Source organism: Archocentrus centrarchus, chromosome 5, assembly GCF_007364275.1.
Source record: "Archocentrus centrarchus isolate MPI-CPG fArcCen1 chromosome 5, fArcCen1, whole genome shotgun sequence".
Lineage (NCBI taxonomy): Eukaryota > Metazoa > Chordata > Actinopteri > Cichliformes > Cichlidae > Archocentrus > Archocentrus centrarchus.
In genome coordinates, this window is record NC_044350.1 from 8,694,876 (window position 1) to 8,715,032 (window position 20,157).

The 20,157-nt window shown below is 42.2% G+C and overlaps 1 protein-coding gene across 1 annotated transcript; it reads right to left on the reverse strand.

Annotated features, from left to right (window-relative positions):
- Positions 1–1,000: 1,000 nt before the first annotated feature.
- Positions 1,001–12,424, reverse strand: LOC115780359 (dysbindin-like). Its single transcript, XM_030729512.1, has 4 exons — positions 12,148–12,424; positions 1,993–2,106; positions 1,771–1,914; positions 1,001–1,685 (listed from the first exon to the last, which is right to left on the reverse strand). The coding sequence occupies exons 1-4, from the start codon at positions 12,188–12,190 to the stop codon at positions 1,432–1,434; spliced, it is 555 nt and encodes a 184-aa protein (XP_030585372.1). The 5' UTR covers positions 12,191–12,424; the 3' UTR covers positions 1,001–1,431.
- Positions 12,425–20,157: the final 7,733 nt, after the last annotated feature.

Consider the following 20,157-nt stretch of genomic DNA (forward strand, 5'->3'; position numbering starts at 1 on the left):
AGCGTCCACCAGGTTTCACAGATCGCTGTAGACACTCACTGTTGCTCCTCTCTCCTGATCTACTCTGTACATACTGACAATTTGAACAAAAATTTCAAATTTGGATCCTTTACTCCATGAGACCTGTTGCCACTGTTTTTCAGTGAAGTTCTTGTGTAATTTGAAATACCTCAGCCTTTTCTGCCCATTTTCCTTCCTTTAAAATGTCTTGACGGTTACTATGACTGTTTCTTCTGAGGCTTCAGTGAACAGTAGATCGATAATGTCCTGTGTCAGGTCTTCACCTCATATTTCTTAAGGACATGACTTTCAGATACTGTTCATTTGCTGAAGATAGTTTTTTTTGTTTGTTTTTTTAGCCCTGGTGCTTCTTTTGGTCTCCACTTTTCCAATTTCCTCAGTTTTTTGAGGACACCCCACACCATGCTGACATGTGCCAAGTTGTCAGCTAACAGCTCTTTTCTGTCTTTCAAATTGTTATTTTTGGCATTCTTTCATAGATTCAACTAAAGACATGGAAACAAAGTGTCTAAAGATACAGCAAGAAGGTCAAGGGTTTAAATCCACCATCTAGAGTTTGCATGTTCTCTCCGCGTTTGTGTGCGTTTCCTCTGGGTACTCCCACGGTCCAAAGCTTAGGGTTTAGGTTAATTGGTGATTCTAAATTGCCCATAGGCGTGAATGTGAGTGCAAATGGTTGTCTGTCTCTCTGTGTTGGCCCTGTGACAGCCTGGCGACCTGTCCAGGGTGTACCACATCTCTCACCCTTTGGCAGCTGGGATAGGCAAAGAAAAACTTTGAGAAACCTTCAGAAATATTGTGGAGAAATATTGTTCAAGATCACTTTTTTAAAAGTTCGAGGAAAGTCTGGCTGCTTGGAAGCAAAACACAAATAAAAGAGTGGTGGCTCAAGATTTTTGCACAATACTGTAGGCTTACAGCTCCAGAAGGAAGCATTTTATGATTCTTAAAAGCAGACAAAAATGTTTTTCTCTCTTCCTTTATTATTAAAACAATTAATTTGTTTTGGAAGGACAAAGTTGTGATTTCCAAACCAGAACATTGAAAAACAATAGTTTTACCAAATTAACTCAGGTCATACTTTATCTAATTATTTTTGTCCCATTTATTGCTGCATTGTGTTAATACCGTACAAATTTAATCATCCCTTAACAACAAGTCCTGTGAGTTCAAAAAAACAAAGAACAAGAATGGAGAACTAGAACAACGTCTCCATGTTTACAGTTCGTGGTTCCAACACAGCCTACGTTTCATTAATCAGAGAGGAAGATTGTAAGTAGTGATCAAAGACAGTTACATGGAAGAGAGCCCCAGACGTCTGTTTCAGTAACTCTCATGCCAAAGTCCACTCTTCTCTCAGGTGTTTACATCTGCGTTGCAGGCGGAGATCTACTGAGGAGAGGGTGTTCCCTATGAAGACGAAGCTGAATTCTGACTTTTCCCCTCCTCTATCTTTGGGGAAATAGCTCTGCGCTTGACTGTGTTGGTGTGTGTTTCCTCGTTGTCTGACCCAACCACAGGAGTGTCTTCCCCGGTGACATTCATGGTCTGGCTGTCAGAGGACGAATTTGAAGATGTGGAGGAGATGCGGGACTTGGCGTCAAGACTCTCAAGGACGTGTCGAAAAAGTCCATTACTGATGGCATCGTCGTTGCGGTTATTTCCTGTGAGAAGAGCGAAAATATTGTTAGTGATGCAGTTATGCTGCTGTATATTTTTAAGGTTCTGTTCTGATTCCAATTTCCTTACCCGGCAGCGGGGAAGTCAGCACTCCTTCTTCTCCCACAGAGCTGAAGAAGACGTCCAGACCCTCCTGGTCAGAGATGTCAATCAGCTCCATTTGATCCAGCAAGTCCACATTCACCTCCATAGAAGAGATGCTACCAATAGGAGCTGAAATAAGAAGAGAAACAATATTAAGTACATTTATACGTCATAGGTTCACGCATAAACACTAACAGTCCGACTCACGTCTTTTGTAATCTCTGATGCAAAGGTGTGCTGAGGACAGGTAGACATCCACATCATGCTGGAAGACCTCCTCAAAGAAACGCTGCCTCTCTCTCTGGCCGCGCTCGCTCTCCGCTGGCAATCAAAACAGAAGAAGAGGAACTCAGACAATGAGTCATTAAGACCATCTGATGTTAAACAATACTAAGCTTGAGATTCCATTATACCCAGGGGTCAAAAGTTGGTAGCCAGAAGGGGGAGACATTGAGCTACAAGCGAGCTGTGTATGAGATCCGTTTTTTCAATGTAGGTGAGATTTTCTGTTACAAATGTACACTGCAAGAACAGGCGATCAAAAGAAAACTCAGTTTTACAGATAGTGAATTTGAGTGGATTCAAAGAAAAAAATCTGACATTATAGTGCTTTACCTCCATTACAAACTATTTACAGTCAACATGAGCCTCACCAGCCACAAGTGCAATATTCAAACATGATAACTTTAGCATACTGACTTTATCCATTTTAGCAGGAACTAGGCTTTCTTTGGCAATGTGGAGACCTTTTGATGGTTCTTATATTCCAGCCAATTAAAATTACCCCAGCAATCTAAAAATACAGCATAGTATATAGTGTTTATTGCAAGGATTTATACCAAAAGAAAAAATTCAAAGTGATATGCCCCTACTGTCTGAATTTGTATAAAACTGAGTTAACAACTAGCAAGCCTTGGCCTATTTTAAATCTTTTATCATTACAGCATAACATCTTAATAATTAGGAACACAAACATATGAACAAATGCTACTAATATGGCAACATTTATACAGCAGTTTGGTAAACTTAATATTTATGACTCAAAATAAACCAGAAGGCTGAAATTACTTCCAGTTTATCATTTCAGGAAGAAAACAAAATGCAATATTAAAAGGATTACACTTAAAAACACTTAAAATTGCAAATATATTACAAAATGGTACTATGAGAATCTTGCATTTTTAGTCTATAATATATCTAAGGTCCAAAACATTCTGGGTAATTCTATTAACACACTGCTTTTACTGAAAACCCAGAGCTTTTCTTTAAAAATAAACACTAACCACACTGTATACCAGCCCATCACATTTACTGAATCAGTGCTGATCTAAAGATTTCTATGCAAAGAGAAGCTGTCGGTTCTCTTACTACTGTAATCTTCTTTCAGATACCATGATCTCCCTTTCCCTCCTGCTTTGCATCATTATAATAAAGCTGAGTGCATTTCCAATGTGAAATGGGTAAACTGCAGCACAGTGTGACTGAATAAGGATGGAGGAGGGGAGAACCCCTGGAAGGATAAATACTGTAAATATCAGAGCACATGACTGCAAAGGAACAAGCACAGCTGAAACGAGCATGCAGAGGCACTGTGATATCTTGGTTGGCTCTCAAAAAACAGCAGAAAAAGCACGCAGAAGCAGAGCAAACCCCCCCCCCCCCCCAAAAAAAAATGCAGAAGTGATTAAGTTGAAGATCTTTTGGCATTTTATAAGCGCTCGATGAGATGATGAACACCATTCACATGTGCGCTAAGCACAGAAGAAGACTGAAAACTGAGGGGAATACAATACTAATGACATTGTTGCTCTTTCGCCTCCTTTTAGAAGATTTGCCAAGAAAAGATGAAATGCTTTTCATCACCTGCTCTCAGTGTGAATACAGTACGTTGTAGTCATTAGAGCAGAGTGTGAGATTTGAGGAGCTGTTACAACCTGCAAGCAGGGGATTGAGGTAATTGGATGAGGCTTTCAAGCCATGGCCAAACTGGGAATAATGTGAAGATTATCTGGTCTTTACTGAGATCAGCAGTCACAGCAGCTCTATAGATATATACGAGTGAGTGATGGAGAATATAAAGACATTGTGCTCAGGATGTTTACCAGAAAAGGAAAAAAAAAATCTGTTTCTCTGACAATGTGGGGAGACTATCCTCGCCACAAACCCTGTTTAATGTCATCATTATGAATAATAAAAACTTGTTGCATAATCTGCCATCACTTTAAATCCAAAAACTGCAGAGCAAGCCTAAAAGCAGCAACACGTTGCTTTCTTTTGGAGTGCTGCCTCAGCGCAGTGTCGTCCTCCTGCCCCGTGAGTCACATCTGTGGCGGCGGCACAACATAAACCTGTCACTGCATGTCGTCTCTGCCCCCCTCTGACAGAGTGCCTTCTGGGTACTGGACCCAGACTTGGCTTTGGGATCAGACAGGCAGCTTTGAAGGGAAAAGAGGAAGAAGACAATTGAAACCCCAGAGCCATGCTGACAGCACCTACAGTATTTGGGCATTCACAGAACCCAGAAACATAGAAAGGATTCTCCACAGCCTGAAAAAAAAAATGTAAATGAGCTGGCAGCAGAAAGTCATCAGTTAACAACATCTGCATTAGCTCAGTGAATGCACAGTTATGTGGTTGGAACAAATTATGTAACAAATTCATCTTTTTTTTTGCTTACATCAATAGATGAGTTTCAGTTTTATGCCTTAATAACCCTTTTTCAGAAGGGCAGAACCCTAACACCTCAAAGGAAGACCCCGATGTGAGAAGAAGAACCCTAATGATGGTTATTTTCTTAATTTGGAAAGTTCCTCCAGAGCCAGTAAACAATGGTAATGATCTTTCTACTCTTTCACATACACTAGTTTAGCATTGCACTTATTATAATTCTGTTGTAGAGGCATGCACATTGCCTGCACAGATGGATGGATGGATGGATGGATGATTATTATTATTATGTCTAACAGAGCAGTCAGTGGTGCAAACTCTTTCCTGCAATCTTTCAAAAGAAAACAAATTCTTACATTTTTTTTCCATCAGTCACTTTTCCAGCATTTTGCTTTTCCAGCATTTCTGTCTTCATGGAGACGTCTGAGGTTGTGGGTCTGCGATGTTCTCTCTGCACTGTTGCACAATCAGAAATGCCTTTGTCCCCAGAGCCTTAAGGAAAGCAAAGGGAGCTGCGCTGACAAAGCACGATGTCAGTCACAATTAGGCACTGCTTGTCTGATATGTGTGTTTGTATGAAAACAGACCCTTATTTAATGTGACCAGCTGAGGACAACATGTGAGACAAAACACTTGATTTGTGCTGGACAAATGCTCATCCTGTCTTTCCTGTCAAAATGAGAGCTCACGGTTAAATTGCACTTTCGGGCTGGGATGAAAATTACGTTTCCTGTGATTGAAACAGGTTTAAGCAAATTGCCTATCCTGGAGTTTTTTTTGTTTTTGTTTTTTTTTGTTTTTTTCCTACTCAGTTAACCACTGATTGATCACAGCATTGATTGTTTCTACTTAAAGGCTGAGGCCCACAGAGAGCTAAAGGTTAGCTACAGATGTATATCCTCACATTGATTTTGCTTCACTCCTCCTGGTTCTTTTTCTATTGGATAACCTTGATCAGTGGGTCTTTGCTAGCCGCAGATGACCTTGGTGACCTCTGCAACTATTCACATGGGGAAATCTTCAGAAGAAACCCTTGGCCATGCTGCTGATGAGATTCAATATCAAGTCTGCTTCAGCCTGTCTACAAGCTGAAGTGTTCAGTTTCCTAAGACAAGATGTTTGAAGTTCCTGCTGCTCAAGAAGGAGGGAGAGATGCAAAAGGAAAGTCTGCATGCACTGGTTTGAACTGATATTCTTTCATTCTCTCTTTATTTTTGTATTTTTCTCATCCTTCTGTGCCCGTTATGACTTTTCTGACTCTTCTTCTTGGCCCCCTCTTTCTGTCTCACCATCTGTCTTTTTTATCCTCTTCTATCATCTTTTCTATTTTTATCCCGTATTATTACTTTATGCATTCTGTGTCCAATTTTCATTCTCTGTCTCTGTTTGGTATACTACTCTGTATTCTGTTCTCCCTCCTGTATTCCTTTCTTGCTTTTTCTTTCTCTCCTTCTTTCTCTCCCCTTCCTTCCTTCCTGTCAGTGCCCTGGAACTTGAGGAAGAAAGGGTCATAGATCAGGGCTCAGGACCAGCTGGGCATGCAGAACGACTGGAACAGACAGAAGGATGGGGAAAGAGAGAGCATGCTGGACATAGCTCTCAGCCTTCCCACAGAAACACAAACTCAGATCCTCCACTCAGGCGGCAGTGGGAGAAAGAGCCCATTCAAATTCAGACAAAAACAGAGATGTAAGGGAATGGGACGGACCTGCATTCCTTAGACGTGATTCCAGTTACAGGAAATCACTTTTAGTATCCAGCCTTTAAAGCCACTGAAACTGTCATAGGAATGCTAAAAAATAAATAAAAACAAGGGGATACTGTAAGGACTAAACAGCCTACATTAAGTTTTCTTACACTTCTGACAAAACTATGTCATAATATCCTAATGAGACAGACTTGTCAAAAGACATCCAGTAGATATTCATTCTAGAGTATCCTGTACTTTATTCTGCTCAGCTGTATCTTATTAAAAAAAACAGTGCATGCTTATCCATTGTGCATTGATTGTATAAAAGCAAAAAAAATAATAATAATAATAATTCAGGCCATTATTTGTATCTATTTATTATCTGCATGTCACGTGCCTCATTCCCACATCATGTTCTCAAGGACAGGACTCTGTAATGGCAGTTTAGAAGCAGCAACTGCACAAACAGTAGAGGCAACACATTGATATGGAGGCTAAATGAGGGGATAGGAGGGCTCGCTGTCGCCTGGAGGCTGCCATTAGCCCATCACTGTTCTAAGTGAAAATGTGAGCTCACAGGCAGGGAAGGTCAGAGCAGAACAGAGCAGAGGAAAAGGCCTCCCGAGACAATCCAGTTGTTTTTAGTTGTCGAAGCAGCATGGGCTAGAACTTCTCGGTAAACAGCAGCTAAACAGAAATCCCAGAGGGAACCACAATTTCCTCCTCTCCTCTGATTATAGAGCAGTTTGCCAGATTCTATTCAGCCAAGCTGAGGCTTTTTCTGAGAAGTGTTTTCCTGATACAAACAGCTGGTATTATCTCCGTTTAAATGGCTTCAGCGGTGGTACCTACCCTCAGCCCTCTGCTCCTTCGATTTAAATAGCAGACTGCCATAACAAAGCAAAAGAAATCGAATAACTCCTTTTCTGCCTCTCTCATAACACACTGCGCAATTGCAGTTCATTTAATGAACGAAGGATGAGCATCATCATCTTCTAAACCCTGGGACAGACATGAGGTAACGCTTGTTATGGCTGAGGCTACAGTGAAAAGACTGGCTGCCCTTTCCACCCAGACACACTTCAGTTCATCAGAGGAGAGAGATTTTATTTCACATGGACCAGTTCCCGACTGCGACAAGAGAGAAAGCGAGAAGGTGCAGAGGCAGAGGTTGTAAACACATAAAGGAGGCAGAAAGAGTGACGGAGAAAAGGTCAGGGAGGCTGAAAGGCTAAAATTAGGAAGTGGGCTGTTTAAAAAAAATGTGTGACATGATGGGAAGGAGGAGTCAAAATAAAGTTAAAGTGAGGTTTGGTTTGAAGGGAGGAAGTAATAGCTGAGCTCATTAGTTGTTATTTTTACTGATAGTCTCTTGCAACAGAGTAGTAATCTTAACAGTAGCAGTGGGCTGTTAAGAGTGTAGAGCTGGTCATTAGTGGATCACTGTCTGTGGTAATTAACGGTGACTCAGTGGCTGGCTACAGGTAGATTTATCCTAACAGTGGGACCAGAGAAGCAATCATAAATTACAACACTAATATATAACTAATATTAAAAACATCATGTTGTGCACTTCATCACATCCTAATCAGAACAAACTGACGGTCCCTGCAGAGTTATTTCTAGTTTTCTATTTGAATCACTGCAGTTTAAGAAAACATTGCATTGTGGCATTAACTCACCACCCCCAAAAAAAAAAAAAAAAAAATATTTAAATGGAGAACAGCAGCCCTGGAGGCTGTGCGGTGTCTCTGTTTTACCTCTCAATTATTTTTGGGTCCTTCTCACACTCTGTTATTTTGTTTCCCCCAAGAAACATTTACTAGGCTCCAGATGCGAGGGCAGTGATTTATTGATGCCAGTTGTTGATGTGTGTTTGCACATCCGTTTAGTGCATGAGGATGTTTTCATTTGCGCATTAGATCTGGCTGTTTTTTTTTTTTTTTGGTTTTGTTTTGTTTTGTTTGCTGGGACAAAGCAGTGTTCACAGCACCATCCACCAAAAATGACATCAGTGTTAACCCTCTCCTTCCTTCCCCTTTTTGCTACACGCATAATGGGACTGTTTGTAGGTCAGTGTCCTGACCCACTGCCCTCCATACGTCCACCAGCAGACTGTCATGAGTTCTGATCAACACAAGGGGTTTCAGCAGATGACAATACCCAGGGTTTTTTTTTTTTTCCCCAACAGTTATAAATCCTCTTATTCAAAATTGCGGTTAATGGACAATACAAAGTTCAGTTACTTACACAGCCTTATACTGAAGTAAATAGCATTAATGAGTTTGTTCCACTCGTTGGAGACGAAGTGTATGTAGAATGACTGGGAACAGCCTGAATCAGAGGTTTAAAGCTATTTTTATCTCAGCCGGGAGAACTGTAAGAATGTTTGTTTAAACCAAACACAGTCTCTCAGACATTTCTCCTCCATTTCTTGAGACTCAGACAGGGTGGCCTGCAGTTTCTGTATAAACCATGAAAAAGTCAATTCAGTGTTATCTTGGTGTACTAAGCACTAACTGCAGCACAGATCCTGTTATTACTTTCTGGGGGGTTTTTTACATTAAAAAAATGCCCGGCTGGACGCTGCCCCAGCCCTCCTTTAGCCCCACCACCCACAGGAGGGGTCTTAGGGGTGAGGTGCAGTGTGTGTTGTGCGGCCAAGGGTGGAGGCCCTGGCAGACCAATCCCCGGTCTTTATAGAAGTGTGATCTTATATTTGTTGCAATTTCTGCCACCCTCTTGGCCAGATCTCTCAAAAAATATATTTTTAATGTTAATGGCAGTTTTTAGCCAGATAAATAAAGGATATACAAAAACTGATTGCAGCTTCTACCTTGTGACAGAAATGTTCTTTCTGGCTCAAAATGACTTGATATCAGTCATGAGATATGTCTGACATATGTTCAACGGACATAGGCCAACAAGTCATTTACAACAGTTTAAATACAGGCAATAATCACTTTTTGTTAAATGATCACTTTTTGGCACAACACCTACAATAAGTCAAACTTGTTTCTAGTGAGTGTTGGGCTCCATCAGGGCTGCCCTTTCTAGGCGTAGTCAAGTGGTGGAAGGCTTTCATCTCGGTGGCCACAGAATCTAATCTCTGCTTTTTGCAGATGATGCGGTCCTGTTGGCTTCATCAGGCGGTGGCCTCCAACTCGAAGGTATGAGAATTATCACCTCTAATTCTGAGGCCATGGTCCTCAGCAGGAAAAGGGTGGGTCGCCCACTCCAGGTCAGGGATGAGTTGCTGTTTCAAATGGAAGAGTTTTCGCATCTTAGGGTCTTGTTCAGGAGTGAGGGGAGAGAGGAGCAGGAGACAGACGGATTGGTTGCTGCGGCCGCAGTAATGCGGACGCTGCATATTTAGTGTTTAAAGCTTTGGGTTGCTGGATAAGGGCTGAAGGATTAATTTATTTTATACTATACTGACTGGTGTTCTTTATTTATGGATTAAATGCTCAATAATGTGTCAGAAAACTATAAAAACACAGTGAACCTGCACAGTGAAATGTTCAAACTCACTTTTTCAACTTACCAATCAGTTCTAACCTAAACTAGTTTGTTATATAGAAAAGCTGTTTTTTTTTTGTTTTTTGTTTTGCTTTGTATTTTTAGAAACTGAAAACAGCACATGTGCAGCTTGGTTCCTTTTAAATTACTTAAATGATTATCAGAGTAGTTTGTTAAAATGTTGGTGGATTAACAGATTAAGCGTTGAATTTTTAAAAACTGGGCAAAAGCTTTGAGTGACTCAAACCAGAAGAGCAGTGATGTCGAAGTCACTGAAAAATGATTTGGAGCCAGGTGACATGTATCTGTGAAAGTATAACTAAGACCCATCTGAATCCTCTGTTTTATCAGCACTCCTGACTAAACTGGAGCATTTGTGTTGCGTGCTTCACACATGTGGAGCACGCATTTACATGATGAACTGTTGTTGTCTGTGTGGCTCTGAACCCCGGAGGCTCATACAATATGCTGTTGAGCTGAATAGTGAGGAGATGGATCTGTTAGAGAACTAATTAGAGGAGCTGGTCTGTGTCCTCGGGGCTACACAGCTTAGACTAAATTGATGGGAACAGTTCAGACATCCATGTTTAGTATAATCACACACTAACACCTCAAAAACATTCAATTAGCTCAAAGCACTGACATGCCGAGAAGTATTGTTTGCAGTAGAATAATCAGTGCAGTCGTAACATGACAGCTCTTCTCACATTAGTAGCAATCACTTTGTTAGCATTCTTGTAGAGCATAAAAATAGAGTGTTAATAAAGCCTTGATTTGTAGTGTCTCTCTTGTTGGCGCATTCGCCTTTATTTATCAGTAGGATCCAAACTTAAGCAATAATTATATCAAACTCAAGTCAATTTGGTCCCAATGGCCTATGAGACCAGCCATCAGAAACAAGTTATTACTAAGCCCATTTGTGTGGGCACAGATTCTGGTAATGCCATGGCCATGGCTATAAAGTGTGTCAGCGAGTTGTTCTGCTGGATGTTGCGAAGCTGAAGCATTCCCTATGGGCTTACTAGCTGTTAATTATGAAATGCTATCAATGAGACATGCCAAACATGTCTCATTGATAAAGCCCTGCATTGTTAGCAGGTTAGCATCCTCAGTCATATGCTTTATATTCAACAGCGCTGCCATAAATAAGCACCCAATTGTGGTTGTCAACAATTTTCTGTTTTTAGAAAAGAGGTAAAGAGGTTGTTCGGTTTAGTGCCACTTGTTTCCCTTCCAGCTTAGACGCTAAGCCCCATTAGATAGCAGAGAGAGGCCTACATACTGTATGAATCCCTCAGAGAGTAATCAATTAATGATACAGACAGTACATGATAAGGATTTTTACTCTTCTAATTTGCTCATTAAAGAGCATCACCCTCCTCCATCTTATCTGGGTCATGCCCAAGGGGACTGAGCTATGAAACATGGAGAATAGAAACAATTTCCTTTTCAGCCTCCACACTTCTGTCTGCAGCATGCTCTCAACAGCTGGTCAGTCCTTCACTTCACAGCACACCAGCCCTCACTGGCACATTCCCACAAAAATCAGAACGTGATAGAGCAGGCTACAGGGCCGGGCCAGAGCAACAGATGGGTGACGTCTTCTCTGGAGTTACAGCCCTGATCCTTTTTAGCCCGGTGAAATCACTGATCTCTTTGAGACTAATTCAGTTTCGGATCCTATGTGGGTTGGTGTGTCCGCGAAACAAGCTGCAGACTCTGTTGCAGTGAGTCAACTCTGATGAGATCTGCAGGCGCAATCCCATTAGAAATAAGAGATCTTTGTCTGGGGCTGTGTGGTGGCCCCAATCCAAGACTGCCTCAGTGTGTGTGTGTGTGTGTGTGTGTGTGTGGGAATGCATCCCTGTTTCTGTGCAATGAGAGTGTGACCTATTCACTTGGTATTAGTGCACCATTACTCAGGGTGATGATTCAACATTCCTGACTGATTTTTGGCTGGCACAACACTTGGACAAGTCACCTCAGACAACATCACAACAGCAGATATTTAACTCATAGGCAGAGCTATCACACCAGCTTCAACATTATATCTGACACACACACACACACACACACACACACACACACACACACACACACACACACACACACACACACACACACACACACACAGCTCTAAATTAACTTGTATAAAGGTAGGAGATAAAGAACATGCAAAGTCAGAAGATTATAACTTTAATCTGCCACATTCTGTTGACCCTTAATTTCTTATGTAGAAATCTAGATTAAAAGATGGAGTTTTAAATACCTCACTGCACATCACATAACCAAAGAATGTGAACAAAGCACACAGACAAGCAAGCCTACTAAATATGGAGAGGAATCTTTTTTCTCTCTTCTGCCCTGTTCTACATCTAAAAATAAAAATAAACTGTGTTATTGGAGCAAACTTCAGGTCAAAATATCCCCCTGACCTAAAAGCTGAGCTTGTGCAAAAGAGTAGAAGAGTTTTTTAAATTACTTACAGGGTAGGCGTTTGTTGTGCAGGTTGGCTGATGAGGAGCTCATGTTAACTAGAAAGTTGTCAGAAACAGGTTCAGGCAGTCAGAATGATGAGTGTGTGGCGGCTGGTCAGCCCTGTGAGATTTCAGCAGAGATCCAGGGGAGCATCTCCCACCTCCAATTCTCACTCAGACTGCTATGAAGTGACTGATGCGGGACTGCCACCCCACTGCTTTCTTCCTCCCACTTCCATCTTCCTCCCTCAGTGGACTCTGAGCCACTTGGACGAAATCAAGACAGCGGCTTTGTTAGGATGGCCAGCTGACCAATGGCAGGGTGGAGGGAGGAGCTGGCAAGAGATAGCGAGAGCAAGGAGGCGATTGAGAAGCGGGAAGGAGGGATTTTATGTAACGGAGTGGAAAATACCAAGGAGAGACAGGCACATGCCTTTTGTTATTTTGGTCCTCTTCCACCCCCTCCTTCCCCCTCACCTCCTCCCTTTCAGTCACTTGTTCCCTGTCTCACTATTTATTTATTTAATTTATTTATTTTTGGTAGGAGATTTAAACCCTCTCTCTCCTGCTTTACCTTCAGAGTCAAATGAGGAGAGTTGCAAAAATGTTACAACACCAGTTACAGAATATCAAAATCATCCATCCATCCATTCTTACCTGGTAAAATTTGAACAGTTCTTTAGTAATTGTTGTTTCTGGACAGTTTATATACTATTTATATATCACTTTTTGAACTTTGTATATTGAAGATGAAATAAGAAGAAGAATGATAATAACAATAGTAATAATAGTGCATGGGGTAGAGATGGGAAAGTGTAAAAATTAAAAAGTAGTGACATCAATTATCATTAATGAGACTAAGGAGAAATATTATTATTATTATTATTATTATTATTATTATTATTCACAATAGATTTTCAAGTTGAAAGAAAAATCACAGGTGTGATTGGTTTAGCAAACCATCACGCTGCACTATGATAGTTTGTGTGTCCTGAACACCATCTAGTGGGCAAGAGATGTCAGTTCCATGTTCTCTAAGCAGGACTTGCTGATTATACAATATTTGCATGCAGAGGCTTCAAGCAGCATTACATCACTGCCTTTTTTTTTTTCTTTCCAAAACACAGCACAGCATTTGAGAGTGGCATTCAAAGAGTGTCTGGTTTCTGATGTGTGCAGGAAAAGATACTCGTGTGAGTCATTGCAAGAATCTGTAATAAGAATCAGCACAAAGGAAGCTAACTTGCTGATCATCAACAAAATAAAACAAACAAAAAAAACATTATCAGCAGAAAAATATGTCTAGCCTACTTACATGCATAATACATGGATATAGATTTTAAAAAATAAGCATACATTTGAGAGAACTACAAACCGGTAACTTTCAGTGCATAAGCACGGAAACTTTCACTACTGAAACTCACACTTGGTGTCTGTGCCAAGCTGCCAACTGAAACTGTAAATACAAGCTGTAGATGTAACAGTTGGGAAGCAGTGGGAGTCACTGGCGATTTCTATCAATAAACACATTTCTTTTCTAAATGTCAGTGGTTGGGGTGGTTTAGCCTGAATATGCTAGTTGTGGCAAAGGCATGCAATGCAACGACTCACCATGCTGTGAACTTTCTCCAGCACTGTGTGTGTGTGTGTGTGTGTGTGTGTGTGTGTGTGTGTGTGTGTGTGTGTGTGTGTGTGTGTGTGTGTGTGTGTGTGTGTGTGTGTGTGTGTGTGTGTGTGTGTGTGTGTATGCGTGTATGCGTGTGTGTACACCAATGGATTGAAAAAAAAATGAAAAGAGATACAGATACAGAAAGCGAGAGTGGGCAGAGGAAGCATGATGTGACTCAAAGTAAGAAATCCTCTTCACCACAAACTGAATTACGCGTAGGCTTTCCCATGACTGGGGGTTCACCTGCTGAGGCCCTGCAAAAAAATCAGTAACTAGGACCCAGGCTGCTGTGCTGCTGAGGCAGCCGTTGAGCCGTGTCCTCTTTCTTGTGTCTTAAAATCAGATGAAACACAGAATGTTTCTTGCACAACTACGAAATCTCTCTTTTTTTGCCACAGACGACTGATATCTGTGCTTAATGCTGAATCTCTGAATACTTTGGTCCAAAAAAAAAAAACAGGAAGTGAGAAACAGGAAGAATTAACAGCAAGGGAAGGCTATATGTTCTCAGATTTATGTTTTGCGGGCTCCATTTTTCATATTTGCTCATGTTTGTGTACGCCCAGGCTAAAGCTACGGTTTCCCGCCCTCACTCCACCAGGCAAAGCGCCAAAGCCATCAGGCAGTCATACGCCTACCATCAGCTGAGGAGTTGCACAGCAGTCTCATTTCTAATTATACACCCAACAACAGAGAGCTAGCGGAGTGAGGGAAAGAGTGTGTGGAATATGGAGAGGAAGGATGATTGCAAATGGAAGAGAAGCTAAAAGTGCCACTCAGCAGCAAACACAGGGTGAGCAAGTTCAGGTGTGAGAGAGCGAGAGAGAGAGAGAAAGAGAGAGAGAGAAAGAGAAAGAGAGAGACAGAAAGAGAGAGAGAGGTAGAGGGAGAGGCATGAAATCAGTCTGAGAAAGGTTAAGGACTGACTGGCTGAGCAGAGTGGGAGTGTAAAATGTAAAAGCGAGTAGGAGGGAAGAGAGAGAGAGAGGAGGAGAAGAGAAAAGAAGAGAGGAGAAAAGGAGGAGTGTGTGTCTAATAGGCAGTCTGTTGAGCTTGTCTGGATGCCTCTGTTCACTCTGTTTTGCTTTTTTCTCCTGCAGCCTGCGAGGACGACACAAGACAGGCAGGTGTGCGTGTGTGTGTGACTGAGTGTGCGTGTCTGTGTGTGTGTGTGTGGAGTGTCTGCGCTCATGTTGAACATGAACATGGATGGACATTCTGTGTGAAGATGGATGCACAGAGAGACACAAATGGATGAGTGGAGAAACATGCAAGTAAGTGTTCTTTAAAAAGAAAAATTTTGATTTGCGTACTCAGAAATTCTTAGATTTGCTTTTTGTATTTTACTAAGTGAGATAGTTTTGTTACATGCTCTGGATGCATGTCTGAGAAAGTCTTTGCTAGAATCGGTTACAGAGGTTCAACTTGATTATCTTCAGTTTCACATAAAGAAGCATCAACCAGACCGAGCATAATATTGTCACTACTGATATGCAAATAGTCCTGCCCTCAGTACAAATTATCCCGACTATACAGGCACCAAACACACTAAATACTGCTGTGTATACATTTCATTTCCATAGATTAACCTGTAGTGATCGAGATCACCTCATATGGTCATTGAGCATGAAGAAACCTGACAGCGCCGGCCTGTTTGAGTCATGATCAGATCATAACTGTGTAGGTCACTGTGAGTGAGTGGCCCACACCTCGATTCCATTTGAATTAATTTACATTCAAACTGCGAGCATTTAGCTGACAAACAGTTACCTATTTATGTCTCCTGATATGATGCTGGGTGCTCACACAGGAATGTCGGTGTGTGGGTGTCGTCTGATACCACACGCGCGCGCGCGCACGCACAATAGAGAAGCAGCTTATATCGGAGATATGTCTGTCAGGATAACTGAAAGAAGTCCATTCAGCGGCGGTGCTCAGCTATGATGATGACATAATGGCATAAGCTTTGCATTGACGGGGCTGTAAAAGTCCTTTACCTCCCTGCATCACTTTATATATAAAAGAATGCGTCTGCAGCGTCTTGAAACCAGTGTGTGTCTGGCCACAAGGTGCTTATATTTAGCCCACGTCGGTGAACTGACTCACTACCATGCATGCACGCAAGGAGGATGATGGGGTTTCTTTTGGTGTTGGAGGTCTCTTTAGTCCTATGAGAAAGATGCAAGCTCGGTCTGTGTGTTTAACATCCCTCACATATTTAGTCACTTAAGACACATATTTTCCAAAGTTTGTCACCTTTGTTAAAAGATATTACTAACCTCAGAGTTTACAGCTTTGGTGATAAAATCTAACCCCTGAGTTTACACCCACCGCTAACATTTTACTTTGCCTTGTCCTCACCACATTCATGCCTCCACCAAGCACACTGTACAGTACTTTGTAACCATAGTAACTTTTTTTTTTTTTTACAAAGGAGTTGGTAGATGTCTATCAAATGAAACCCCATCAATATGGCAATTGCTGGTTGGAAAGCTGTAATTTGAAGCTGATGGTGGAGTTATTGTTCTGATGTCGAGGGATATTTACAGGCACTGAGTTCACCATGTAGTACTTTCTCAGGAGAAAGGGAAAGTTCTGTGAATTTTTCAAATGGAGGGGAAATACCAGAGTAAGACAGACTCTATACAAAGGGAAATGCAATTATTTTCTCCAGCTTGACACCTTGTTTGTGATATAAAGTGCATTAGTGATTGTTTCTCCTGCTGTTCAGATTGTGATAACCTTGGATCTGCAACAGTTGCCAAGAGACTAATGGAGCCTGGGTCACATGATCACAACGCCACCTGTAGTTCTTCAGGAGTGTGGTGTGAGTGACAATCGGCTTGAGCCCATGAGCTTCACAACAAACCCCACTCTAGTCCCGGATAGGGACAGCCTCCCGCTCAAAAAGAGGGACCAAAGACCAAGCTCGCCGCTTCAGCAGCAGCAGAAGCAGCAGCAGTGCGATGCTGCGAACTTCAAGGCACCCTACCCTTACAAGAGCCACGCTGAATTCAACACAAAGCATGCAGGCCCATTCCAGCCCGTACCGAGACGGGTCCCTGCCCTGTACCAGCCCTGGTTGCAGACGCATACACCTAGCAGGTCCAAACCGCAGATTCTTTCTGCATTCAGGGAGCATCATGGCTGGGCAGAGTGGAGAGAGTTCAACGCCTTGCACCCTGGATGGGAATTGTCCCACCACTATCAGCACCAAAGCCACATGTCTGGCACACCTGCACTCCAGACAGGCCATCCGTACCACCCTTCCAGATTCAACACTCTCTCCCTACAGGGTTTCCACAGAACGAGTGGAGGGTGCAGCTGGGAGAAGCTCAAGACTTCTAGAGAGAAGATTTTCAACCCAGAGAGGCAGACCTATAGCAGGCATAAAAGTCCGTACATGAGGAGAGGAGAGAGAAAAACTGAGTACTTTCCCAGGATTGAAAAAGCAAGTCCTTCACCTTTGAGCACGAACCTACCTCACTCTCCCCGTGAGAACCCAAAATTTCAGCAGGATTTGTTGCACAAATCGATAAAAGCCACCTCTGTTTCTGGACATTCCTTCATAAGAGTTTCCGCAAACAACTCCAAAAGCACTTGCAGCTCCGTGAAGGAGGACATTTCAAGATCCCCTGCAGTGCACGCTTCCGAGCATCTTTCCTCCTCTTCTGCCCCTCCTAACCGTTTCCCCTGGCTACTCCCTCACTTTGTGGCCGGTTCTCTGATTGAGCTCAGAGACGGGCGGCTGAGGAGGGTGGAGCACCTGCAAACTGAAGACTTCCTGCTAGGCTCACTGGCCTGTCCAGACCTGCGCTTGAGCTGCTGCACGGTGCAGAGCATCTCCCCCTCGGCTTCCTCATCCTCGATCTCCCGCCTCCTCATCATGCTTCATGACCAGCAGACCCAGGTGAAAGAAATTCCTTCTGTGGTGTTAATATTCACAGCAGAGCCCTCACACATTACTGTCACTATTCTTTTTACACAGTATGCCTACCAAAAGGTGCCTCCAGGTCATATGGTAGATGGTATAAATACACTATTGAACTTTATTTGATTTATATCTGGGTCATAGAACACAAATTCTTAAACCATCTGAAATTCTTGATGAGAAAATGCCTCTAGCTTTTATTATGATATGTCAAAGAATAATACTGATGCCATTTTTATATTTTTCAACTATGAACACATTGTGGAAGGAAAAAAAAAAACACACCCAGGCCAGATGGATTTGGGCTCCTACCGCACAATTCTTAGATGGAAATAAAGATGAATAGTCTTTGGAGTTCGATATGAAACAGGTTTTAGTGTTGCATAAATGAGCAGATCAAAAATGGGCTAATCTCAGGGAGCAACTGAAGTTTCTCTGCATGTACATTTGTTTTTATATCCTCACTAACTCCTCCTTCTGTACACCTAAATGTACATTTTGTTGCCACGCCTCTTTGGCCTGACTTTTGCTCAAAAGCTCAAAACCATTATTTGATTTCTTATGTTATGTATGATGCTTTTAGCCACTATTCTGAGACCTAATGGTATTTACAGTCCAGAACAGCTGTTATCTTTACACAGGACATACATCTGAGTACATTCCTGTATTACCTGGTTACAAATACCACTGTCTTCCTAAACACATCAGCGTACATTAAAAATAATAACTGAACTTCATGAAAAATGCAAATAACAAATTCATACACGAATAGCTTGAATTAAAAGAGCTGCATTTATATCCAAAGCTCATTCTTCAGTGCTACAGTGCTCAGTTATTGCCAAGAAAACTGTTAGCAACACCTTGAGTGCACTGGGGGGGATTTGCAATAAAATACTATAGACTGTGAAAAATACTAGCACAGTAAGCTTGTGTTAATCTGAAGCTGAAAATAGTCCCCAGTATTTGCACTTCCTGTATAGGTGTCTTCTGCAAAACACTGCAGTAGCTAGCTGATTTGGGAAATAAAGCAACATTTGGAACTACATATCGGTTACTATTTTTGTAGTTGTCTTGAGTGGAAACTAAAGGGCAAAGGAGACTGCTACAAACAGGGAAATGATCGAGTCAGTTGGCAGTTAAGACAAGAAAATATTCAGTAAGGTCTTCCTCATCCTGATAAGCCATTTGTTTGTGGGGGCTCTGCAATGTTTAGCGTAAGGTCAAGAAAAATCTATAACAGGTAAATTCATAGGTGTGTGTGTGAGTTACCTGCTGAAAAATGTAATCAGATGTAACTAAATATTTTGTCTGTTTTGGTAATGCATAAAAACACCTGAAATCCATAGTTACTGTTAAGTCTTTCGCCTTGTAATTGCTGTTGCATTAAGCATAAATAGATTCTCCTAAATGGAACAACACCACCCTCTAGTGAGCAAATGTCTAAGCCGTGCTTGTCTCAGCTTCCACTGTATGCATCTGTTTCCCTCCTGCAGGAGCTGGTGGATGTGTACGTGGAGTACCCGTTCTTTGTGCGTGGGCGCGGCTGGTCTTCCTGCAGCCCTCAGAGGACTGCCCGTCTCTGCGGTCTGCAGTGCCACCAGCTCAGCGTAGGGGATGTCTGCTTGGCTCTCACACCCGTATCAGCTCCTCAGCCTCTACTGCCAGCCACCCTGGAGCCAAAAACCTCACAGAGGAAGTTAGAAGAGGAAGGGTGTGAGCCCCTGAAGGCAGCATACCCAGAAACTGCCTCATGCACCCTGTTTCCCACGGGCCCAAAGCAGCAAGCAGGGGAGCAAAAGAGGGGGGCAGAGGCAGTCCGCAGGAGGCACTTCTCAGCCCCTGAGCTGAGAGGTCCAGGAACTAATTGCATGTAGTGCACAGTGACTGTTTAATGAGCAGCGAGCTAGCTGGTCGCTTTTCAGCTCTTTTATAATCAGCCTGTATTTGCTGTCCTTCTACCTCCTGAATGCTATTTCTGTGCTTGACTGATGGTAAGATTTGTATCTAAGGAAGAACCGCTAAAGAGGAAAGATTAACTCTCAGGATCCCCCGGAGGTGTGATAACACATGCTGTATTTGTCAAGGTTAGTCAGGGATCACACGCTGACAATATGAATCGTGTCAGAGCTCGACATTACATCTGCCGTAAGCCCACACAAAGTCTGTAACAGCACATAATTCAGATCTTATGTGAGAGAACTCAGGCTTTTTTTTATGTAGAACTAAAGTGTAAATCTGCGTTTGCCACATAAAACTGCTTCAGTGACGGTGCATTTGAGGGAAACCCTGTTAGTTCAAAGAATAGTATTTGAGTTTTGGCTCTGAACTAAGTGCTCATATTATTTCTAGCAGTTCTGACTAAATCAGCCCACATTCCTTGAAAAGCGCATAAAAATACTCCCTCAGGTCTTTCACCACT

What these genes read in the sequence shown, in the direction of transcription:
- LOC115780359 (XM_030729512.1), bottom strand. Translation starts at nt 12,190, where the DNA reads ATGAGCTCCTCATCAGCCAACCTGCACAACAAACGCCTACCCT. An exon ending in CATCAGAGATTACAAAAGAC is followed by an intron (nt 1,915 to 1,992) that starts GTGAGTCGGACT and finishes TTCTTATTTCAG; the next exon opens with CTCCTATTGGTAGCATCTCT. An exon ending in GCTGACTTCCCCGCTGCCGG is followed by an intron (nt 1,686 to 1,770) that starts GTAAGGAAATTG and finishes CTCTTCTCACAG; the next exon opens with GAAATAACCGCAACGACGAT.